This window comes from Musca autumnalis, unplaced genomic scaffold (assembly GCF_047663935.1).
Source record: "Musca autumnalis isolate F117 unplaced genomic scaffold, ASM4766393v1 scaffold_2, whole genome shotgun sequence".
Classification (NCBI taxonomy): Eukaryota; Metazoa; Arthropoda; class Insecta; order Diptera; family Muscidae; genus Musca; species Musca autumnalis.
Genome location: NW_027411755.1, coordinates 23,451,679 through 23,479,318, shown reverse-complemented (window position 1 = coordinate 23,479,318; position 27,640 = coordinate 23,451,679). Strand labels below are relative to the sequence as shown.

At 32.3% G+C, this 27,640-nt stretch overlaps 1 protein-coding gene across 1 annotated transcript in view; it reads left to right on the top strand.

The window, feature by feature from the left end:
* Positions 1-27,640, top strand: part of DIP-eta (Dpr-interacting protein eta) — a 193,996-nt gene that overhangs the window by 75,439 nt on the left and 90,917 nt on the right. Inside the window, 1 exon segment of the mRNA XM_073967259.1 lies at positions 56-153. Within this exon segment, the coding sequence (XP_073823360.1) occupies positions 56-153 (98 nt within the window).

The following is a 27,640-nucleotide window of genomic DNA, read 5'->3' as shown; positions in this document are numbered from 1 at the left end:
AATTATTTCATTCGATATCATAATCCTTTTCCTTCATTCTCTTTTTTCTTTACAGCTGATCCAAAATTCACTTCTCCCATAGCCAATGTTACAGCATCTGTGGGACGTGATGCCTTTTTGACATGTGTCGTTCAGGATTTGGGCTCATATAAGGTCAGTTAATAAAAGAGAATAACAAGAAAATGATGCTAAAACTCTAAATTACCCTCATCATTTGTTTATGGGTTGTTTATATATTTTGCAATTAATATCCAACATGGAATGTGAACATAAAAAACAGACAGATGATAAAATACTACTATGTGTACAACAACAACGACCACATTAAATGCCATTTTAATTAATATAAGTACTTTAGGTGGCCAAGCAGAGCCAGTCGGCCAGCCAAGCCATTAAGTTTAAATCTCTTTTAATCTTTGTTTCCAGTAAAACACAATGATACACACACATACAAACAGAGTTGTACACAGATACACACACACACACACAAAATGAAATAGTATTTTGTAAAAATTATGAGGGAAACATTGAATGAGTATGGCTATTATATGGTGGAGTCTACCACCGGCTGGAATTGTGGTAGGTCTTTTAAAAAAGGAAAAAAAAAACGCACGAACACGAAGGAAGAAAGGATTCTCGGTAAGGAGTGGGATATATTTTCACTTTCAAACACTTTCTTCTTCATTGACGTACATAATGAAATGCCTCCGTATAGGCGGCTTACATGCTGAAGAAGATAACAGCTTTACAAGGGTATTTTGTTGTTTTGTGGGCAAATGATTGTTACTTTAATTCTTTCAAAGAAGCAAAGCAACGAAGTAGTGTAAGGAGATAATGTATGAAATTATTGCCAAAGCAAATTAAAACCATTAGTAGGACCAAATGGCAAAGTATTAGATGCTTAAACCCCCCCACTCTTATTAATCTACATCAGAAAATAATTGCTTTCATTTTATTACACATTCACTTTTCTAAAATGGGTTGGTGTTCAAACGTAAAAGTGAATAAAAGGAATTGAGGTTAAAGGCTAGTAAGTTACCGAGGGCTAATTGATTGATATGCCGGAGAATTATATAAAAGTGTAGCATGTTCAAGAAAATGCCAAATTAATACATTTTTGTTTTCGATATGCAATGTTTGGACCAAATCAGTTACGTTAGGTTAGATTAAGATAAAGGACGCATTAGTTTTCCCTCCCTTTCCGATATTGAAAAGGGTTCTATGCCTACAAACTTCCTTAAGGAATTCACCGACCACCTATATCCACTTTTCCTCTTTGCTTTTGAAGGTATTTTCTGCAGGCCTTCCTGTCTCGACCCCATCTTACCTAGGGAGTCTAAGTTTCTCAGCTTTGGCCGACGAAAGATTCTTTCTCGATCGTCTCCACTGCTCGTCTTTGCTTACCGACGACTTTTGCTCATTTTATGGGTTTTGTATGACTGTCACATACATTTCGTCTTTGGATGAGGATGCGTAGCCGATGTTGTTGACATGAGAACTTCCCCGAATGAATTTACAGTCGTTATAACCGTAGACAGGTCAGTCAAGATGTTGCCGTTATCATCTTGAGTTGGCGAGTTGTCATCTAATAAAGGAGAACCAAATCAGTTACTCGCCTCGAGAGTTACGTTGTTCGTATATATATATTTTTCAGTTATCTGGTCCGTCTGTGTCCGATTTAAAAATTTTACAACCTGGACTGGCCACGTCCATAAAGAATCTGGAGGCAGCTGAGTGGGTTTGGTGGGGTAGCCAAGCAAATTCAGCGTCGCATGTGTTTCCAATCCACATGAAGGGCATATATTGAGCATCTTGCCATCAATTCGGACCAACTCTAATTGAGGCGACTGCATCGTCCAGATCTTAATCGACTCAAACCACCCGTGTTATGGCGTTGTTCTGGTGCGATGGAAAGGGGTCTCCGATTACGGCAGTCAGACTATACCTTTATACCGCCTGTGTAACTGCATCGCACAATGGTCCCAAATCCAAATTTTCTGGCCAAAACTATTTCAACGTCCATTTTGTATTGAAATTAATTATAATTTATAATATATGTGTACAAACAGCAATTCTTACGTTTTATCGACCAAAATGACCAAAAACTGCCAAAATTTGTTGAACAGGGTGGTCCCGTTGTGTGGGGTCTAAACCAAAACATTGACCTATGTTAACAATTTTTGGTACGAATGATTCATATCTTCCAAGAGGTCGAAATACCAAATTTCAGCCGAATCGGTCATAAAGTGTCGCTAAAATTCACAAAATATCTAAAATCGGACGGTACTTTTATGTGGGGGCTATGACAAAAAATGGACCTATTTTCAAAAAACTTACACATACTTGTTTTCTACACTCTGAAACCCTTAAATATGAATTTTAAGAAAAATCCGTTGATAGTTGTGGGTATTACCGTTCTATTTCAATTGGATACTTCGTACAGTCACAACAGGTATTTACAAAAAATTCTCCCATCTTAAAATAGAAAAATCCACTTTATTTTAACTGTGGCAAATTTGAGCAAGAATTTATTTCTCAATTTATTAGTTCAGACCCCCAGCTATCTTCCAAAATCAATTTGGAGGTGGACAAACTTGGACATTTTTTTAAAAGTTTAAATATATTTTAAAAATATTTGTAAAAAATAATTTTTAATATATATATATATAACAATTGATTTTTTTACGCTAATTTTACAAATTTCATCGCCCTTTTTGTAAATATTATGAACGTACTCATTAACAGCTTCCCGATTCATAATAACTTTGGTCTCACTTCTGTCTATTTATGCAGCGACGCAATACAACAAAAATTGTATATTTTACGGCACAAAGTCCGTTTTATTTTTACATAAAAAAGTGTCAACTTTGGTACAGCGCCAATCAACGAATACTAACGTTATTTACAAAAACTAATTATTTTCAGATGACTTGAGGTGTTTTTTATTATTCTGTGCAAAAAAAAAGTTCAAATTTCGAAACTTCAAAAATAGGGTTTTGGCCAAAAATTTCCTGATTGAAACCTATGTGCATCGGTGTGAATGCTATTCATGCATGGCTGATAGGCTCGTTGATCTAAATATTTCTACTTTTACCTTTGGGCCTCTCTATATATTTTCGTTCGTACCCTTGAACCTCGTTTTCTGGCGCCGTATAGACTACCGCAGACTGGTCTATGGCTTTGTAACAAGTCAACTAAATTTCTTTGTCGGCACTCCAAGTGGTGTCGGCCAACGACTTGATAACCTTGTTCATACTTCTGATATTGTCGCAATTAGTTTGCGCGGGCCACTTAACTTGCTGTCGAACGTTACACTCAATATCATGGGGTAGTCGAAATCAGGATTCCATTGACTGATAAGTTCAGAGGTATTTTCATTTCAGCCACTTAGGTGGTGAACAGTGTTGCTGTAGATTTGGAGGACGTTCGTAATTACTGTTCAGTTGCCGGAGCGTAATTCCGGGGAAAATAACATCAGCTCTGTGCAATGGCTGCAAATACTGGTGCCACATGAGCACATGTACCACCTTACGTTCACACAGGGACTGGAGTCCCGGTTTCATAACCGCCTGCTGGGCCTACACACGAGCAGCAACCATTCTTCCAATACTACTACTAGCACTCCGTATAGTTCTCCATTTGGTAGTATGCCTAATAATGTCCATGTTGGTATCCCTGCTAGTTATTCTACTATCTTTCCATCCACTCCGATTAGCACTCCGTCTAGTTTTCCATCCAGCATAACTCCTAATAGGGTACATGATAGTTGGCAGACTTCAGTTCTGTGCCTAGCACTAGTTTTCGATCCAGCCGATCCAGTGTCCATCATAGGCAAGCTAGTTATTCTACTAGTAATTCGTCCAGTACTAGCATTCCATCCAGTAGTACTCCTACCAGTGTCCATGCTGCTTGGTCTGTGATAAGGAAACATTGGTAGTGACGTACAAAGCCGTCGGACGTTCCGTTCCTTAATTACACTGTGCGACAACAAAGAAAATGACAAGGAAAGCTGAGTAGATTATGAAAGTAGAGCTAAAAATATGAGATACGTGTATCGGCGTTTTTAACGTTTACATCGCAAAGTAACCAAGGTAGGCGGGGCAAGTTCCGCCCATTTCTAGTTTTTTTGAAATATTTGAGTTAAGATATCTTGAAATCCTTGCAATTTTGGTATATAGTGTCTTTGGCAACTTTACAGAGGAGGATGTGCCATTCATCAAAGGGGTCTTTTTGGTTTTTTTTTTCAAAAACTCCTTTAAAATGTGATCATATCAATTCCAAGTATTCTATAAAATTATTCGTCATAAAATTTTACTATAGGCATCGGAATACACCATATCTGTAACTCTTGTCTAATCGCCAGGAATCTCTAAAAATGAAAAACACATTTTAGGGTTAAAGTCGGACTTCATCTGCATTTATTCACAATTGTCCCACAAAACATAATTTTAGAGAGATGACGTCAAAGACAAAAATATTCTTCGTCAAATTTCGCTATGGGTCACCAAAGAAATGAAATGTTTATTTACATTATATATCATGAAACTACCAGTATAAATTTTGCTAAAAAAAACTGGAAAATATTTCCCAATTTTTTGATGAATTTTTTTCCATCTCTTTTCGAGTTGATACATGAAACTAATATGTAACTTGGTTCTAGTTGAAAAGTGTCAACAGAAGAAAAATTCTACACAAATTTTCACTATGAATTTCAGAATAAACCATATATCTAAGTATATTATTTTCTTAAGAAAATTAGATTATAAACTTATATATTTTAGAATGAAATTATTTGTTTTAATTTTGGGCTGTAAATTTTACATAATTCCATACTGGATCAAAATCTAGCAAAATTCTTCACTTGAAATGATCCAAATGCAATTTCATTATGAATCACTAAATAAAAGAAATCTGTAACCATAACATATAACATTTTTAGCAGCACTTGTTTTTGATATATGTTTTAGGGCCACATTTTACAATTTTTATCCAGATTGTCGTTGTGATTGAACACTATAATATATGGTTTTCGTTACGAATTCATACAGAAGGTGTTGTGCGCTCCATTTAAACAGTTTTTGAAATACTTGTGGTGAATATATATTTGGAAAATATAGAAAACCCAGATCGGTCCTGCCAAAATTGCGTATTTTTTGTACTTTTAACTGAAATTCCGCAGTGTATGTGAAAATACGTGGGAGGTCTACGGCTATGGTCCACTGAAAATATAGGTGTCATATGGTCTCACTCATGCACGATTTGGCGTGGTCCAAAATAATACAATGTTTGGAGTAAGTTCTGCTTTGGTGACATAATTTTGTAGAGTATGTGGATTTGATATGATCACATTTTAAAGTAGTTTTTGAAATGTGTTTGAAAAAAAAACCAAAAAGACCCCTTTGATGAAACGCATGAGGGTTAAAACTGTTAACATACATATTTCCCACATCCTCCTCTGTATAGTTGCCAAAGACACTATATACCAAAAATGCAAGGATACAGAGATATCTTAACTCGAAAAAACTTCGGGGATGCTGTGTTCAGGCGCATGAAGCAACATAATCCCTGTCGTAGTCCCCCCGAGTCCACAACAACCCCCGAGTAGACAACAACCTGTGGATGCGTATGTGACAAACAGAGCACATATTAATTGGTCCTGGGTTTTCTTCCGTCCCGGCACGGAACAAACGAATCCGGAGCAAGCATTCCGGGATATGCTGCTCCCAATACAGAAAAACGATACAAATACAAACTTTTGTACACTGAGGTAGCAGCCGGTGGGCGGAACCGGTTTCGGGTCAATCCGGTACCGAAGAAATCGCCGCTGCACATACGGGAAACATAGGGCAAACGTTGCTCAAGACTCAAAATTATAAAATGATATTTTTCCATTTTTTTTGTTTTTGTGCATTCCTGAACAAGATAAACTTATAGAAATTCCAAATTGTTTTTGCATCTTCATTATTTAATAATGGTGGTACCTCTCTTGTTTTATGCGTATTTGTATGGTAATTTTTAAGACAACTCAAATTTCAAAAGCGAAAAAGTGCATGATGCGAACGTTTGCGGATCATAATTACTTTTGGTGATTTATGCACTGATTTGGTGATTTTTGCGCCATTCTGAAAAAATCTCATTTTTATCAACTAAAGCCATTGAAATATTTAAATACGGAAGTATTTAAGAAATACGTTTACAGTAGAGAAATATGTATATTTTGGTTCCAGCGTTCGGCAAATCTACTTATTTTATTTGTACGCATGGGCATTAGAGTTCATAATAATCGCCAAAGATAGTTGTTTTTGCATTTTCACTCTTAGTTTATTGCGATACATCTCGTCTTTCATAGATATCTTTTATGACACCTCAAATTTCAATGGTGAAAAACTACATGATGCGAACGTTTGCGGACCATAGTTACTTTTGATGTTTTATGCGCTTTAATTTCGAATATCAGATACAAACATAATACGCTACGCATAGTTGCGCCAATCTGAAATAATCACATTTTTCTCAACTGAAATCATAAATACCTTTAAATTTGTTTCTGCATTAAAATTTGAATGATTTATGGAAAACAATTAAAACAAAAAATAAAAAAAATATTTTGGCAACGTTTGCCAACACTAATTTTTGATCTGTCTTAAAACCGGGACTCTAATTTATCAGAATAAATCAAAACTTTTGATTTATATTTGCGCCATTCCTAAAAATCACGGATTTTTCTCAAATTGGAATAATTTATGTAAAGGAAATTTAAAAAATTAAAAATATATTTTGGCAACTTTTGCCAACACTAAATTTGGGTCGGTAGTATAACCGGGACTCTTATTTATCAGAATAAATGAAAACTTTTGATGTATGTTTGCGCCATTCCGAAATATCACGGATTTTCTTAAATAAAATATGGGTAATACAACCAGTTCTTATTTCGAAATATGTTGGTATTTATTGTAAATTCATAATAAATTTGTAGTATTTTTAATTTTATCCTTTCTGTACCAAATTTCATCGGAATTTTAGGATAATTTTATGAAATATACTGGATCATATCAGGGTTTCGGAGTCGGAGTGTAGGAGTCGGAGCAATTTTGCTGGAGTCGGAGTGGGAGACTGAGTCGAAAAAAATAACTCGACTCCGACTCCGGGCAATTTTTTCTACAACATAAAAATAGGTGTGTTCGTTTACTCAACAATTCGTACAAATTTGTACAAGTTCAGTAACTTCTTGTAATCGGCTAAGGTCTTTTGCATTGTACTGTAGAGTAAACGAACAACATCCAGTAACAATTTGTACAAATTTTGAGTAAACGAACACACATAATATAACATTAAATTCGGGACAATCATTATTTATTTTAAAAGATAGCTAAAAAACATATAAGCAAACAGTATATTATACAAATTTAGAGAACGATTCATAACGATATTTACCGTCCTTTGAAGTGTAGTCTTTTCATCTCTATTTGAATTACAAATTGCATGTCCAGAATATTTTTGATCCAGTTGATCCTTTATTTTTGTTGCAAGCAAAAATAATGTTCTATGGAACTATTATTGGACATCGTTTATATAAACCCTACAAGTCTTCTCACAAAAATCTACTGATCTTCTCATCTTGTCTTTTGTGAGATGTCATCTTTGTCTTCTATTAAATGACCTGTTGGACTCCTATGAAGGACATTGTGTTCGCTATGGGAAATCTTACTGACATAAAATGGAAGTCAACGTCTGGGGGTAGAAAATTGAATAAGTACCTTTATATCTTTGTTTGGCGATACTGTTTCACCATTTTGAGATTAATAATTTTCAGATAAATGGAATGAATAATCCTTTTTCACTTGCATAATAGATCATAAAGCTCGATTAAAAAAATAATCTTAAAAATGATCTTCGCCTAAAAAGGCAAAAATTTTCAAATAAATAAAATCAGCTGAGCCAGGCTGGGGTTTGAACCCACGTCCTTGAAAAACACAGGAAAAAAGTGTTGTCACGGCGTGTTAGCGTTCAGAGCCAAACTCATAGCTTTCAAAGGCAGCGCTAAGCGTTTGTCATGAAAGCACAACTAAATGGGAAAATCCTCATTGTTGTTGTAAAATACAAAACAAAAATGCATTTGAAAGAAGAAAAGTTCGAGGACATCGAAGCCGCTCCACATCCGATATGTCTGAAGAGTCTTTACCGAAGACGAAACATGCATGCCACATAGTGGTGGGTGTGTGGGTTCGAATCGTCGGCTTTCCTTTTTCACTTGCATAATAGATCATAAAGCTCGATTAAAAAATTAATCTTAACAAGTAAAAAAGTATCAGTCGGCTTGGCCGACAGAGATATAACCTCAGCCTGTGTATACTGAAACAATTTTTTCCCAAAAAAACGCATGTATTTAGGGAATATTGGGCGTTTGAACTGACAAAAATTTTGATTAGGATTAGAGATCAAAAGTTTTGCGGAGGAGATACTAAAAAGGGATCTCCAGCCACTACATATGGTACCATAGGGGTTTTTTACAACTTCAGGGATGTTTGCTCAAGAAGTATGGACTTTCCCCTGAAACAACTTTTACCATAGCAATTGAGGCAGCGAATGCAAGTTGCTTCAACAAAAATCAAAGTGATTCGAAATTTTGTGTGGGAGGTACCGGATGGAGTGGACAAATATAGTCCATATTTGAACCTGATATATATCTGGTAGATATATTAAGATGTGTAAAGTATGGTCACATTCGGCCACTCTCTTCAAGAGTTATCGTACGCACAATTTTACCGAACATTTTTGAACTTTTGTGGGGGAGGTACCTGAAGGAGTAGACCGATATGGCTTATCATCGAACTTAAACTATGTTTGGACAAAATATTACTAAGATCAAACTTTGGACCGAATCGGCGGACCTGTTCGAGAGTTATTTTGCCCTCCAACCTCCTCACACGGTGTCATAGGGGTTTTTTGCAACTTTCAGGCTATTTTCTCAGGAAGTATGGACTTGCCCCTGATAAAACTTATACCGTCGTATGGAGGGCAGTGAATACAAGTTGCTAAAGCAAAAATCAAAGCGATTCGAGAGATGGTCCTAAACTGAACTTTTCCAAATTTTTGTGTGGGAGGTACCCGACGGAGTGGACCAATTGAGTCCATATTAAAACCTGATCTAAGTCTGGTACACGCTCCACGATGGGCAAAGTATGGACCATATCGGTTACTCCCTTCAAGAGTTATCGTGCGCACAAATTTTCCGAACATTTTCGAACTTTTGTGGGGGAGGTACCGGAAGGAGTGGACCGATATAGCTCATCTTCGAACTTAAACTAAGTTTGGGCAAAATATTACGAAAGCCAAAATTTGAACCGAATCGGTTCATCCGTTCGAGAGTTATCGTGCGCTCCAGCCAGACAGACAGACAGACGGACGGACATTGCTCAATCGACTCCAAATTGTCTGAAACACATTTCGTCCAAACATACTTGGGGTCTAAAACCATTATTTCGATGAGGCACATTTTGCCCGTATGAAAGTGTATATACCCTTCATAGCCTAAAGGCTGAGGGTATAAAAATGATCTTCGCCCAAAAAGGCAAAAATGTTCAAATAAATGAATAATCCTTTGTAGATTATTTTGTGCTTTTAGCTCAGTTCCTTCCATGTCCTTCCATGTCCTTCTTGCTCTTAAACTGAAAAATAAACACAAGATCAGATTTTCTTCATGAAAAAAATCTACACAAATGTTCCTCCGAAAATTTTGGTAAGGACATCAAAATCGGTCGATATTAAGGGGTTATGTTCATTTACAAATTTTACAAAATCGAACATTTTTATTAGCTTATTTTAAAGAACAGGTAGAATAGAATATGTTTCAAAAATTTCAAGTCGATCAGACAAAAATTATCAGAGATATGAGCGTTAAAAAAATTTGTATGTATCATCGAGGTTTGAAACGCGGTTTACTCAAATTTACATTTTGGAATGTAGGGCCCACTGTAGCTCGAAAATGGATGATTCGATCTTCATATGTTTTTGTAGGATTATTATAAACATTGTTATACCCTACACCACAAGTTGTATTGAACGGTATACGGTTGTATATTCCATGAAGGCGTGGACATATACCGACAAATTTAAAGGGGAAGTTTGAGTACCCCCAACGAAGTCTAAAAACAAAATTTCAGCCATTTCGGTGGAATATTGAGGCCACACCGTTCAAAATGCCGAAAATCGGGAGGTACCGTTCTATGGGGCGATATGAAGGTGTGGACCGATACCAACAAAATTCTGGGGGAAAGTTTTCTACCCCAAAAGAAGACAACGTACCAAATTTCAGCCATTTTGGTAGGATAATGAAGCTAAAACCTTAAAAAATACCGAAAATCGGGAGGTACCGTTCTATGGGGGCTGTATGAAGGTGTGGACCGATACTGACAAAATTATGGGGGAAAATTTTTTACCCCTAAAGAAGACTACGTTCCAAATTTCAGTCATTTTGGTAGGATAATGAAGCTAAAACCTTAAAAATACCGAAAATCGGGAGGTACCGTTCTATGGGGGCTATATGAAGGTGTGGACCGATACCGACAAAATTCTGGGGGAAAGTTTTATACCCCTAAAGAAAACAACGTACCAAATTTAAGCCATTTTGGTAGGATAATGAAGCTAAAACCTTAAAAATACCGAAAATCGGGAGGTACCGTTCTATGGGGGATATATCAAAACGTGGACCGATATATCCCATTTTCAATACCAACCATCCTGCAAGTAATAAAAACTTCTGTACCAAATTTTGACTCTCTATCTTTAAAATTGACCTTGATTTCAACAGACGGACGGACGGACAGACGGACATGGTCAAATCGACATAGAATTTTATGCTGATCAATAATATATATACTTTATAGGTTCTCCGACTAATATTTCGATGTGTTACAAACGGAATGACAAATTTAATTATACCCTCCATATGGTGACGGTTATAAAAAGGCGTAAAAACTATTCATCTTTTTAGTTAAAATCTAAATGTTGATTTTGACAATTAAAATTTTTTTTAAAGGTGGATATTTTTTAATTCCGTTTCGCTTAAGTACAAGTTTATTGGTTCTTAATGATCCCACAAAAAAATATGCTGATCGGCCATTTGTCAGGACACTGTGCAATATTTTTCAACAAAACAAAAAAAAATTAAAAAGTAGCTGATAGTGTGATCTATCATATGACCAAAAACGTAATTTTATTAAAGGCAAAAATTTAAATGTTGTCATTTTCTGTCCACCATTTCCGTAAAATCTAATATTTTTATACAAAATCGATCGATGAATGACTAGATTTTGATGTCCATGTTAAGCCCACACAAAATATATGACAATCGAATTATTATGGCACCGCAAAACGCTATAATAACAAGTAAAAAACTATCAGTCGGCTTTGCCGACAGAGATATACCCTCAGCCTGTGTATATTGAAACAATTTTTCCCAAAAAACGCATGTATTTAGGGAGTTTTAAAAATTTTGGGCGTTTGAACTGACAAAAATGTTGATTAGGATTAGAGTTTTGCGGAGGAGATACTAAAAAGAATGGATCTCCAGCCACTACATATGGTACCATAGGGGTTTTTTACAACTTCAGGGATGTTTGCTCAAGAAGTATGGACTTGCCCCTGAAACAAATGTTACCATCGCAATTGAGGCAGCGAATGCAAGTTGCTTCAACAAAAATCAAAGCGATTCGAAAGCAGGTCTTAAAGTGAACATGTATCCGAAATTTTGTGTGGGAGGTACCGGATGGAGTGGACAAATATAGTCCATATTTGAACCTGATCTATATCTGGTAGATATATTAGGATGTGTAAAATATGGTCCAATTCGGCCACTCTCTTCAAGAGTTATCGTACGCACAATTTTTCCGAACATTGTTGAACTTTTGTGGGGGAGGTACCTGAAGGAGTGGACCGATATGGCTTATCTTCGAACTTAAACTATGTTTGGACAAAATATTACTAAGGCCAAACTTTGTACCGAATCGGCAGACCTGTTCGAGAGTTATTTTGCCCTCCAACCTCCTCACACGGTATCATAGGGGTTTTTTGCAACTTTCAGGCTATTTTCTCAGGAAGTATGGACTTGCCCCTGATGAAACTTATACCGGCGTATGGAGGGCAGTGAATACAAGTTGCTAAAGCAAAAATCAAAGCGATTCGAGAGATGGTCCTAAACTGAACTTTTCCAAATTTTTGTGTGGGAGGTACCCGACGGAGTGGACCGATTGAGTCCATATTAAAACCTGATCTAAGTCTGGTACACGCTCCACGATGGGCAAAGTATGGACCAAATCGGTTACTCCCTTCAAGAGTTATCGTGCGCACAAATTTTCCGAACATTTTCGAACTTTAGTGGGGGAGGTACCGGAAGGAGTGGACCGATATAGCTTATCTTCGAACTTAAACTAAGTTTGGGCAAAATATTACGAAAGCCAAGATTTGAATCGAATCCGTTCATCCGTTCGAGAGTTATCGTGCGCTCCAGCCAGCCAGACAGACCGACAGACAGACAGACAGACGGACGGACATTGCTCAATCGACTCCAAATTGTCTTAAACACATTTCGTCCAAACATACTTGGGGTCTAAAACCATTATTTCCATGAGGCACATTTTGCCCGTATGAAAGTGTATATACCCTCGTTAGCATAAATGCTGAGGGTATAAAAACAGGGTTTCGTAGACGGCCATTTAAACAAAACTTCTTAATATTTTTCCACAAAAATTTCAGAAAGTAGATTAACTTATGCTCTTTCAGATGAAAGGAAAAATCATGAAAAAGGGTTTTTATTTATTATTATTTTTACCTTTAGGCTCTCGAAGAATTCTAAATTGTTGGCTTATATTCGTTTTAAAACCTGGTCATGAATTGCATATAATTTTTACTGCATGTAGTCCTTTTGATTTGTATTGTCCCTTCATTTTCACATAGTCTTGTGCCAGACTACGAATATTTTCATGAGATTGTTTTGAGCTTATGGGTAAAAAGGGAGAAAGGGATGTCCTTCACCTCTCCTCTCTCCAAAAAGTTAAAAAATGTTCATGTTATATTTTCAGTGTCTGGCACATGAGATATTTTCTCACGAAGAAAAGTTCCTCCCAGAATATTCTCGTGCTTGTATTTTGTTGCTGTTTTCCAATATAAGATTCAGTAGAAACAATATAGATATGGATTTTACTTCCTATTTATCTTCTGAAGTTAAGTATTGTATTCGAACGGATGCCCTTTCTAAAGAATATGTTAGGAAAAACCAGTAGATTAGCCTATATGGACCCAAATATATATTAGTTTTTAGCAGTACAGGAATTTGCACTCGGAGTCGACCCGGAGTCGGAGTCGTGAAAAAAATTGTTCTAGAGTCGGAGTCGCAGTCGACCCAAAAATACCTCGACTCCGAAACCCTGGATCATATGTGTATGTATGTACATTTCGGTTATATTACAAAAAAAATTACCGTGATATATTATAGCTTTCGTGCAATTGAATAAGAAAATCGATTAAAAATATATGAGGACTATATATAAATCTGAACCGATTTCAACCAAAATTGGAACATTGTGTTCTAGGCTAGTTATGTATGTTTGTACAAATTTTCAGCTTGATCGGACCTATATTAAGCTTTAATTGCATTATTTGCCTCATATCCGATGCTAATATATATGGGAGCTATATTCAAATCTGGACCGATTTTGATTATTTTCTATAGAAATAGTCCTTGAGCTGAGCTTTTCAGGAGTTTTAATCAACTTTTAACTCTGTTTGTTTCTTAATATTTTACGTCGAAATGAAAATAACGGGTTATTTGAGGTCTATTGAGGTATTCAACATTAAGCTTTGATATACCAAAAGTTTTTGACAGAAAATTCTTTATCTCCTGGGGCTCAAATCTGTTTCTATGAAAATGTGAAATGAAAACTTTTAGAAAGGAGAAAACTGTCAAATGAAAAAAAATTATAAAGGAAATATTTTTCATTTCAAATTTTCATAGAACAAGAATCCAGCCCCTGCTTTACCAACTGTTATTGTTATTCATATGAAACGTCTGTTCCTTTTTGTTGTTTTTAAAATTGCAAACCCTTGAGCTATTGTCCTGCAATTTTGCAACAAATGGTTTATTTCATTAACCACTGTTCAATTTAAGAATCACATTTCATGTTTCCACACATAACCTGAACCCTTCCTTGCTTTTCAGTTTTTTGTTGTGTGCTTTTTTTTGGTAAGGTGAGAAACATCAACATTTATGTCGGTCCATTGAGTTCTCTGTTTACGCTTTAGCTTTGAAATGTTCCTTTTGTTGTTGCCATTCTTGTTGCTGTTGTTGTATGTTTTATTTTACTCATTGCTTTAATGTTTTCCTTTCATGAATGGTGATGCGATTCGACCAACAGCAATGTTTCTCCTTTGTATTATTTGTTCTTGTATTTGTTGTTGTTGTTTTTTATTTGTATTTTAACCCATTGAACGAAGAAGAACCCCTCTCCGGTATACAGGTTTACTTGTTCATAACATTGTTTGTGGTCCTTTATCAGTTTGGTATAAATCTCTGATGTTATTTGGGGATATGGAGTAAACGAGTATATACTACGTTGATTGTGTATGAGGGTATGTCTGTGTGCGTTTTGAGTGTTTGGGTGAGTAAATTAACACTGTGTTTCGTTAAAAGCCCCCAAAGTGTATGGTTGTGAAAGCGAGTGTGTGTGTTGGTGTCTGTCTGTCTGTTTTTGTTGTTTTCTGTGGGGATATCCACTTTCATCGATAACTTTCGGTTATTTGCTTGTTTTGTTGTTAAATCTCCTGCCATTTATCGATGGTGGTGAATGAATGGGGTATTGGTTTGTGTGTTGTCGTTTATATTTTTTGCTTGTCCAGGTCTCGTTAGACAATCATTTTCATCTTTCGGAAATTGAAAATCTATTGGGGCGTAGGGGGATGGTAAACATTTTGTGGCTATTTTGTTGGGTTCCACTTTGTGGTTGTTGTTTTTGCTTTTTTGTTATCTCCAAACATGCCATATTAATGGTTATCATTATTGTTGTATCTACTGTTCCGAATCAATATGCTTAGTTAACTGGTTACCTGTCTGTCCGAACCATTTAATTTGCTTCCCTGTTAAAGCTTTCGTTTACCCTGCTGTGGGACTGCGTTTTGTGAGAGACAATGCTTGTTACCAATAATTATTTGGCATTTATATCGATTTAACGCCGTTTATCCACCACCTGAATTTCAAATTGCTACCCGCACACACACACACACACACACACTTGTTATTGTTGCTGTTGTCTTTGTGGCTTAATATTAACAATATTTCAATTAATTTATTTTAAGGGTTAAAACCCATTGAACCTTTGATAGGCTTCTGTTTTTGTGTTTTATGATTTGTTGGCCTTTGTTAACGCAGTACGTGTAATTATCCGATGTCGGTATTAATAGTCCTATTAAATCCATAAAAATATTGAAACAATTCCAATGGATTGTTTCGATGGCTGCAGGCCACAGGTGACAGAGATTTTGTTGGGGATTACCAAGCAGACAAGTCTGTTAGGCGGGTGTAAATGTCAATTAATAAAGTTGTAATGCAGATGTGATACGCAAAATTATGGGGGATTTTAAATAAGAGGATATGGATTGGGTCAAATTTTTCCATAAATGGTGGTAGTAAAGAGAATTACGAAAACTTATATTAAAAAAAAAATTGTTGATTTTATAAACATATTTATAAACAAAATCAATAAGAAGAAATTTAAATAATCGCCGATTCTTAAAAAATAGATTTTCAAATAATCGTGGATTTTTTAAAAATGTTTTTCCCAATAAACGTGGATTTTTTAAAAATATTTTTCCCAATAAACGTGGATTTTTTAAAAATATTTTTCCCAATAAACGTGGATTTTTTAAAAATATTTTTCCCAATAAACGTGGATTTTTTGAAAATATTTTTCCCAATAAACGTGGATTTTTTGAAAATATTTTTCCCAATAAACGTGGTTTTTTAAAAATATTTTTCCCAATAAACGTGGATTTTTTAAAAATATTTTTCCCAATAAACGTGGATTCTTTAAAAATATTTTTCCCAATAAACGTGGATTTTTTAAAAATATTTTTCCCAATAAACGTGGATTTTTTAAAAATATTTTTCCCAATAAACGTGGATTCTTTAAAAATATTTTTCCCAATAAACGTGGATTCTTTAAAAATATTTTTCCCAATAAACGTGGATTTTTTAAAAATATTTTTCCCAATAAACGTGGATTTTTTAAAAATATTTTTCCCAATAAACGTGGATTCTTTAAAAATATTTTTCCCAATAAACGTGGATTTTTTAAAAATATTTTTCCCAATAAACGTGGATTTTTTAAAAATATTTTTCCCAATAAACTGGATTTTTTAAAAATATTTTTCCCAATAAACGTGGATTTTTTAAAAATATTTTTCCCAATAAACGTGGATTTTTTAAAGATATTTTTCCCAATAAACGTGGATTTTTTAAAAATATTTTTCCCAATAAACGTGGATTTTTTAAAAATATTTTTCCCAATAAACGTGGATTTTTTAAAGATATTTTTCCCAATAAACGTGGATTTTTTAAAAATATTTTTCCCAATAAACGTGGATTTTTTAAAAATATTTTTCCCAATAAACGTGGATTTTTTAAAAATATTTTTCCCAATAAACGTGGATTTTTTAAAAATATTTTTCCCAATAAACGTGGATTTTTTAAAAATATTTTTCCCAATAAACGTGGATTTTTTAAAAATATTTTTCCCAATAAACGTGGATTTTTTAAAAATATTTTTCCCAATAAACGTGGATTTTTTAAAAATATTTTTCCCAATAAACGTGGATTTTTTAAAAATATTTTTCCCAATAAACGTGGATTTTTTAAAAATATTTTTCCCAATAAACGTGGATTTTTTAAAAATATTTTTCCCAATAAACGTGGATTTTTTAAAAATATTTTTCCCAATAAACGTGGATTTTTTAAAAATATTTTTCCCAATAAACGTGGATTTTTTAAAAATATTTTTCCCAATAAACGTGGATTTTTTAAAAATATTTTTCCCAATAAACGTGGATTTTTTAAAAATATTTTTCCCAATAAACGTGGATTTTTTAAAAATATTTTTCCCAATAAACGTGGATTTTTTAAAAATATTTTTCCCAATAAACGTGGATTTTTTAAAAATATTTTTCCCAATAAACGTGGATTTTTTAAAAATATTTTTCCCAATAAACGTGGATTTTTTAAAAATATTTTTCCCAATAAACGTGGATTTTTTAAAAATATTTTTCCCAATAAACGTGGATTTTTTAAAAATATTTTTCCCAATAAACGTGGATTTTTTAAAAATATTTTTCCCAATAAACGTGGATTTTTTAAAAATATTTTTCCCAATAAACGTGGATTTTTTAAAAATATTTTTCCCAATAAACGTGGATTTTTTAAAAATATTTTTCCCAATAAACGTGGATTTTTTAAAAATTTTTTTCCCAATAAACGTGGATTTTTTAAAAATTTTTTTCCCAATAAACGTGGATTTTTTAAAAATATTTTTCCCAATAAACGTGGATTTTTTAAAAATATTTTTCCCAATAAACGTGGATTTTTTAAAAATATTTTTCCCAATAAACGTGGATTTTTTAAAAATTTTTTTCCCAATAAACGTGGATTTTTTAAAAATATTTTTCCCAATAAACGTGGATTTTTTAAAAATATTTTTCCCAATAAACGTGGATTTTTTAAAAATATTTTTCCCAATAAACGTGGATTTTTTAAAAATATTTTTCCCAATAAACGTGGATTTTTTAAAAATATTTTTCCCAATAAACGTGGATTTTTTAAAAATATTTTTCCCAATAAACGTGGATTTTTTAAAAATATTTTTCCCAATAAACGTGGATTTTTTAAAAATATTTTTCCCAATAAACGTGGATTTTTTAAAAATATTTTTCCCAATAAACGTGGATTTTTTAAAAATATTTTTCCCAATAAACGTGGATTTTTTAAAAATATTTTTCCCAATAAACGTGGATTTTTTAAAAATATTTTTCCCAATAAACGTGGATTTTTTAAAAATATTTTTCCCAATAAACGTGGATTTTTTAAAAATATTTTTCCCAATAAACGTGGATTTTTTAAAAATATTTTTCCCAATAAACGTGGATTTTTTAAAAATATTTTTCCCAATAAACGTGGATTTTTTAAAAATATTTTTCCCAATAAACGTGGATTTTTTAAAAATATTTTTCCCAATAAACGTGGATTTTTTAAAAATATTTTTCCCAATAAACGTGGATTTTTTAAAAATATTTTTCCCAATAAACGTGGATTTTTTAAAAATATTTTTCCCAATAAACGTGGATTTTTTAAAAATATTTTTCCCAATAAACGTGGATTTTTTAAAAATATTTTTCCCAATAAACGTGGATTTTTTAAAAATATTTTTCCCAATAAACGTGGATTTTTTAAAAATATTTTTCCCAATAAACGTGGATTTTTTAAAAATATTTTTCCCAATAAACGTGGATTTTTTAAAAATATTTTTCCCAATAAACGTGGATTTTTTAAAAATATTTTTCCCAATAAACGTGGATTTTTTAAAAATATTTTTCCCAATAAACGTGGATTTTTTAAAAATATTTTTCCCAAAAAACGTGGATTTTTTAAAAATATTTTTTTAAAAATATTTTTTCAAATAATCATGCAGTTTTTTAAAAATATTTTCTTTTCCAATAACAGTGGATTTTTTTAAATATTTTTTTTTCAAATAATCATGCAGTTTTTTAAAAATATTTTTTTAACATCTTTGTGTTTATTTCAGATCGAGTCCATATTTTGTTGTATTCAAGTATTTGAATAACAACAACATGTTTTACAGTGGATATGAAATTGATTAGTTGCGGGCGGAGGGTAGGGAATACTATAGTTTCAGTTGTCACCAAACAACTTCATCAGTTCCCTTTTCCGCCGACTCTGTATCGATAAACAGGTCAATAAGCCCATCCAGCAAATTAAACAAAATGAGAAATTTGCTATATGGCCCTAAAGCTGATTACCCTACAATTTGAGTCGAACTAAAGAATTTCATATCCACCACTGTTTTTATGTCGTCTTTGCTTTGCAAAGAATACGAATATAGGATTGTTGCTTCAATAAGCGGGGGTAAAACAACGAGAAAGTTGTTGTTTTTGCATTACGCATTGATCAACAAGGCCGTGCTTTTGCCTATTATTGTTGTTGGCGTTTTTTATTGTTGGACTGCAGAATTTTACATCTTTGTGTTTATTTCAGCTCGAGTCCATATTTTGTTGTATTCAAGTATTTGAATAACAACAACATGTTTTACAGTGGATATGAAATTGATTAGTTTTTTTTTTAATTTTTATATGAATATTAATGTACCTTGAAGTCTTCTAATAGAACACCAAAGCTGCTTCGTATAAAAGACCACAATGATTTCTTGTAGAAGAACACAAGGTCTTCTTATAGAAGACGACAAATTGTTCTTACAAAAGACCGCAAACTTTTGTTCCAGGAGATGCGTCAAATTTCCCTTTAAATTCTACCCTTATTTAATTAAATTGTCTTAAATTAAATTCAAATTCCAAAAATTAGCTACTAATCGTTTTAATTGTGTCAATCGACGACGAACGATATGACATTGTGATACAAAGTGTGACACCGCATAACACCTATTGCTAATTTAATATGCCCCTGAGGCCATAACATTTCCACATTGGCGTTGTTATGGTTTTTTGTGTTGTTGGTGTTGTTCATTTCAATACGCTGTGTACGCATTTTGTAAACTGTCTTCCTTGACCCAACCTGGTGACACCTATTACGAATTATAACAGCTAAACACTGAACATTTTACACTTGCTTTACGCATTTTTGATGATGTCCTAGAGACATACAAAACTACACACGCACACACATGGATATGTGCACGCACACATAGTCAAACACGCAATAGTGCTATTAACCCTTGCAATAATGAGGGGGTTTTTCGCCCCTTTTTTCGTAGGCATAAAAAATTAAATTTTTCAGGCCAAAAATTGGATTGGTGTTTCGTTTAAAGGAGCCAACGAAAAAATAGAAGTTTGATCTTTAAGTCTTTTTAGATTTCCTATTTATTTTTTACTTCCTTAACAGTTCGGAATTTACTGTCATTAGAGGGTTAAATGAACTTACTTCTTGACATTTCCTTGCCTGCCTTTTATTCACGCATTCATTCCATATAGCCGCGATTTTAAATACGTTTGGTGACACATATAATTGAACTCACAAACATATACATATACTCACACATACTTACATACATGCACCGTATGTAGGACTGGTTGAACAATGTGATGTTATAGACTGATTTATCGCAAATAAATTTACTATAATTGTACAATTAATCATATGTGCGTGTTTCAAAGCACTAAAAGACACAGAGTTGTGGATTTTGTTTAAGCGTATTTTTTTCTCTACATGTCTCACTTTACGTGTTTTTTTATATGTGTGGAGATATTGTTTATAGTCATAAATATTAAGCGTATAGTTGGAATAAAAAATATTAGTTACAAGCAAATTATTTGTAAATATTTGCGTGGATACGGATACGATAGCGGTTGCGAATATACCAATATAAATGTGAATTTTTTATTGGTCTAATGGGCCTTGAAAAAGTTTTATTGGTCTGCTAGCAATAAAACTTTTTCAAGGCCCATTAGACCAATAAACGTGGATTTTTTAAGAATATTTTTTAAAGACCATTGGACCAATAAACTTGGATTTTTTCAAGTACTCTTAGACCAATAAACGTGAATTTTTAAAGAATATTTGTCCAAGGACCCTTAGACCAATAAACGTGAATTTTTAAAGAATATTTGTCCAAGGACCCTTAGACCAATAAACGTGGATTTTTAAAGAATATTTTTTCTTCCACCACTAGACCAATAAACGTGGATTTTTAAGGAATATTTTTTCATCCACCCTTAGACCAATAAACGTGGATTTTTAAAGAATATTTTTCATCCATCCTTAGACCAATAAACGTGGATTTTTAAAGAATATTTTTTCATCCATCCTTAGACCAATAAACGTGGATTTTTAAAGAATATTTTTTCAATGACATTTACACCAATAAATGTGGACTATTTAAAAAATATTTTTCAAGGACCCTTAAACCAATAAAAGTGCATTTTTAAAAATATTTTTCAAGGACCCTTAGACCAATAAAAGTGAATTTTAAAAGAATATTTTTTCATTCGCCCTTAGACCAATAAACGCGGATTTTGAAAGATTTTTTTTATCCATTATTTTTTCATCCATCCTTAGACCAATAAACGTGGATTTTTAAAGAATATTTTTTCATCCATCCTTAGACCAATAAACGTGAATTTTTAAAGAATATTTTTTCATCCACCCTTAGACCAATAAACGTGTATTTTTGAAGAATATTTTTTCATCCACCCTTAGACCAATAAACGTGGATTTTAAAAAATATTTTTTCATCCATCCTTAGACCAATAAACGTGGATTTTTAAAGAATATTTTTTCATCCACCCTTAGACCAATAAACGTGGATTTTAAAAAATATTTTTTCATCCACCCTTAGACCAATATACGTGTATTTTTGAAGAATATTTTTTCATCCACCCTTAGACCAATAAACGTGGATTTTAAATAATATTTTTTCATCCACACTTAGACCAATTAACGTGGATTTTTAAAGAATATTTTTTCATCCACCCTTAGACCAATAAACGTGGATTTTTAAAGAATATTTTTTCATCCACCCTTAGACCAATAAACGTAGATTTTTAAAGAATATTTTTTCATCCAATAAACGTGGATTTTTAAATAATATTTTTTCATCCAATAAACGTGGATTTTTAAAGAATATGTGTTCATCCAATAAACGTGGATTTTTAAAGAATATTTTTTCATCCAATAAACGTGGATTTTTAAAGAATATTTTTTCATCCAATAAACGTGGATTTTTAAAGAATATTTTTTCATCCAATAAACGTGGATTTTTAAAGAATATTTTTTCATCCAATAAACGTGGATTTTTAAAGAATATTTTTTCATCCAATAGACGTGGATTTTTAAAGAATATTTTTTCATCCAATAAACGTGGATTTTTAAAGAATATTTTTTCATCCAATAAACGTGGATTTTTAAAGAATATTTTTTCATCCACCCTTAGACCAATAAACGTGGATTTTTAAAGAATATTTTTTCATCCACCCTTAGACCAATAAACGTGGATTTTTAAAGAATATTTTTTCATCCACCCTTAGACCAATAAACGTGGATTTTTAAAGAATATTTTTCATCCATCCTTAGACCAATAAACGTGGATTTTTAAAGAATATTTTTTCAGCCACCCTTAGACCAATAAACGTGGATTTTTAAAGAATATTTTTTCATCCATCCTTAGACCAATAAACGTGGATTTTTAAAGAATATTTTTTCATCCACCCTTAGACCAATAAACGTGGATTTTTAAAGAATATTTTTTCATCCACCCTTAGACCAATAAACGTGGATTTTTAAAGAATATTTTTTCATCCACCCTTAGACCAATAAACGTGGATTTTTAAAGAGTATTTTTTCATCCATCCTTAGACCAATAAACGTGGATTTTTAAAGAGTATTTTTTCATCCATCCTTAGACCAATAAACGTGGATTTTTAAAGAATATTTTTTCATCCACCCTTAGACCAATAAACGTGGATTTTTAAAGAATATTTTTTCATCCATCCTTAGACCAATAAACGTGGATTTTTAAAGAATATTTTTTCATCCACCCTTAGACCAATAAACGTGGATTTTTAAAGAACATTTTTTCATCCACCCTTAGACCAATAAACGTGGATTTTTAAAGAATATTTTTTCATCCACCCTTAGACCAATAAACGTGGATTTTTGAAGAATATTTTTTCATCCACCCTTAGACCAATAAACGTGGATTTTAAAAAATATTTTTTCATCCATCCTTAGACCAATAAACGTGGATTTTTAAAGAATATTTTTTCATCCACCCTTAGACCAATAAACGTGGATTTTAAAAAATATTTTTTCATCCACCCTTAGACCAATATACGTGTATTTTTGAAGAATATTTTTTCATCCACCCTTAGACCAATAAACGTGGATTTTAAATAATATTTTTTCATCCACACTTAGACCAATTAACGTGGATTTTTAAAGAATATTTTTTCATCCATCCTTAGACCAATAAACGTGGATTTTTAAAGAATATTTTTTCATCCACCCTTAGACCAATAAACGTAGATTTTTAAAGAATATTTTTTCATCCAATAAACGTGGATTTTTAAATAATATTTTTTCATCCAATAAACGTGGATTTTTAAAGAATATGTGTTCATCCAATAAACGTGGATTTTTAAAGAATATTTTTTCATCCAATAAACGTGGATTTTTAAAGAATATTTTTTCATCCAATAAACGTGGATTTTTAAAGAATATTTTTTCATCCAATAAACGTGGATTTTTAAAGAATATTTTTTCATCCAATAAACGTGGATTTTTAAAGAATATTTTTTCATCCAATAAACGTGGATTTTTAAAGAATATTTTTTCATCCAATAAACGTGGATTTTTAAAGAATATTTTTTCATCCAATAAACGTGGATTTTTAAAGAATATTTTTTCATCCAATAAACGTGGATTTTTAAAGAATATTTTTTCATCCACCCTTAGACCAATAAACGTGGATTTTTAAAGAATATTTTTTCATCCACCCTTAGACCAATAAACGTGGATTTTTAAAGAATATTTTTTCATCCACCCTTAGACCAATAAACGTGGATTTTTAAAGAATATTTTTCATCCATCCTTAGACCAATAAACGTGGATTTTTAAAGAATATTTTTTCAGCCACCCTTAGACCAATAAACGTGGATTTTTAAAGAATATTTTTTCATCCATCCTTAGACCAATAAACGTGGATTTTTAAAGAATATTTTTTCATCCACCCTTAGACCAATAAACGTAGATTTTTAAAGAATATTTTTTCATCCAATAAACGTGGATTTTTAAATAATATTTTTTCATCCAATAAACGTGGATTTTTAAAGAATATGTGTTCATCCAATAAACGTGGATTTTTAAAGAATATTTTTTCATCCAATAAACGTGGATTTTTAAAGAATATTTTTTCATCCAATAAACGTGGATTTTTAAAGAATATTTTTTCATCCAATAAACGTGGATTTTTAAAGAATATTTTTTCATCCAATAAACGTGGATTTTTAAAGAATATTTTTTCATCCAATAAACGTGGATTTTTAAAGAATATTTTTTCATCCAATAAACGTGGATTTTTAAAGAATATTTTTTCATCCAATAAACGTGGATTTTTAAAGAATATTTTTTCATCCACCCTTAGACCAATAAACGTGGATTTTTAAAGAATATTTTTTCATCCACCCTTAGACCAATAAACGTGGATTTTTAAAGAATATTTTTCATCCATCCTTAGACCAATAAACGTGGATTTTTAAAGAATATTTTTTCAGCCACCCTTAGACCAATAAACGTGGATTTTTAAAGAATATTTTTTCATCCATCCTTAGACCAATAAACGTGGATTTTTAAAGAATATTTTTTCATCCACCCTTAGACCAATAAACGTGGATTTTTAAAGAATATTTTTTCATCCACCCTTAGACCAATAAACGTGGATTTTTAAAGAATATTTTTTCATCCACCCTTAGACCAATAAACGTGGATTTTTAAAGAGTATTTTTTCATCCATCCTTAGACCAATAAACGTGGATTTTTAAAGAGTATTTTTTCATCCATCCTTAGACCAATAAACGTGGATTTTTAAAGAATATTTTTTCATCCACCCTTAGACCAATAAACGTGGATTTTTAAAGAATATTTTTTCATCCAATAAACGTGGATTTTTAAAGAATATTTTTTCATCCAATAAACGTGGATTTTTAAAGAATATTTTTTCATCCAATCTTCTTCTTCTTTATTTCCACTTAACTCCTTGGGGAGCATAGGGCCTTTACAAAGTTTTTCCAAACTATTCTATCATTCGCAATACGTTTAATTTCATTCCAGCTACTGCCGCTGCTCTCCACTTCCTTCATCAGGCTTCTTCTCCAAGTGGTCTTTGGCCGACCCTTCCTTCTGTGTCCTTGGGGGTTCCAGTCTAGGGCTTGGCGACATATCTCATCTTGTTCTTTTCGCAATGTGTGACCAATCCATTGCCACTTCCTTCTTTTTATTATAACGGGAATAGGTTCTATATCACATTTTTTGTACAGATTTTCATTGCTTATTACATTTGGCCACCAGATTTTTAAAATAGATCGCAAGCATCTGTTTGTGAAGCTTTGCAATTTGTTGTTAAGGGTTGTTGTTGTTAACCATGATTCGCAACTATACAATAGTACTGACAGAACGTTTGATTTGAATATGTTGATTTTTGACTTCGTTAGTATAACCCTTGAGTTCCAGATGTTTCTTAATTGAAAGAAGGCGCTGTTGGCTTTACCAATTCTGAATTCAATGTCAGCCTGTGCACTGCTTTCGGTTGAGATCATGCTTCCCAGATAGCAGAATTTTCATCCAATAAACGTGGATTTTTAAAGAATATTTTTTCATCCAATAAACGTGGATTTTTAAAGAATATTTTTTCATCCAATAAACGTGGATTTTTAAAGAATATTTTTTCATCCACCCTTAGACCAATAAACGTGGATTTTTAAAGAATATTTTTTCATCCACCCTTAGACCAATAAACGTGGATTTTTAAAGAGTATTTTTTCATCCATCCTTAGACCAATAAACGTGGATTTTTAAAGAATATTTTTTCATCCACCCTTAGACCAATAAACGTGGATTTTTAAAGAATATTTTTTCATCCACCCTTAGACCAATAAACGTGGATTTTTAAAGAGTATTTTTTCATCCATCCTTAGACCAATAAACGTGGATTTTTAAAGAGTATTTTTTCATCCATCCTTAGACCAATAAACGTGGATTTTTAAAGAATATTTTTTCATCCACCCTTAGACCAATAAACGTGGATTTTTAAAGAATATTTTTTCATCCACCCTTAGACCAATAAACGTGGATTTTTAAAGAATATTTTTTCATCCACCCTTAGACCAATAAACGTGGATTTTTAAAGAATATTTTTTCATCCACCCTTAGACCAATAAACGTGGATTTTTAAAGAATATTTTTTCATCCACCCTTAGACCAATAAACGTGGATTTTTAAAGAGTATTTTTTCATCCATCCTTAGACCAATAAACGTGGATTTTTAAAGAATATTTTTTCATCCACCCTTAGACCAATAAACGTGGATTTTTAAAGAATATTTTTTCATCCATCCTTAGACCAATAAACGTGGATTTTTAAAGAATATTTTTTCATCCACCCTTAGACCAATAAACGTGGATTTTTAAAGAATATTTTTTCATCCAATAAACGTGGATTTTTAAAGAATATTTTTTCATCCAATAAACGTGGATTTTTAAAGAATATTTTTTCATCCAATAAACGTGGATTTTTAAAGAATATTTTTTCATCCAATAAACGTGGATTTTTAAAGAATATTTTTTCATCCAATAAACGTGGATTTTTAAAGAATATTTTTTCATCCAATAAACGTGGATTTTTAAAGAATATTTTTTCATCCAATAAACGTGGATTTTTAAAGAATATTTTTTCATCCAATAAACGTGGATTTTTAAAGAATATTTTTTCATCCACCCTTAGACCAATAAACGTGGATTTTTAAAGAATATTTTTTCATCCACCCTTAGACCAATAAACGTGGATTTTTAAAGAATATTTTTTCATCCACCCTTAGACCAATAAACGTGGATTTTTAAAGAATATTTTTCATCCATCCTTAGACCAATAAACGTGGATTTTTAAAGAATATTTTTTCAGCCACCCTTAGACCAATAAACGTGGATTTTTAAAGAATATTTTTTCATCCATCCTTAGACCAATAAACGTGGATTTTTAAAGAATATTTTTTCATCCACCCTTAGACCAATAAACGTGGATTTTTAAAGAATATTTTTTCATCCACCCTTAGACCAATAAACGTGGATTTTTAAAGAATATTTTTTCATCCACCCTTAGACCAATAAACGTGGATTTTTAAAGAGTATTTTTTCATCCATCCTTAGACCAATAAACGTGGATTTTTAAAGAGTATTTTTTCATCCATCCTTAGACCAATAAACGTGGATTTTTAAAGAATATTTTTTCATCCACCCTTAGACCAATAAACGTGGATTTTTAAAGAATATTTTTTCATCCATCCTTAGACCAATAAACGTGGATTTTTAAAGAATATTTTTTCATCCACCCTTAGACCAATAAACGTGGATTTTTAAAGAATATTTTTTCATCCATCCTTAGACCAATAAACGTGGATTTTTAAAGAATATTTTTTCATCCACCCTTAGACCAATAAACGTGGATTTTTAAAGAATATTTTTTCATCCACCCTTAGACCAATAAACGTGGATTTTTAAAGAATATTTTTTCATCCACCCTTAGACCAATAAACGTGGATTTTTAAAGAATATTTTTTCATCCACCCTTAGACCAATAAACGTG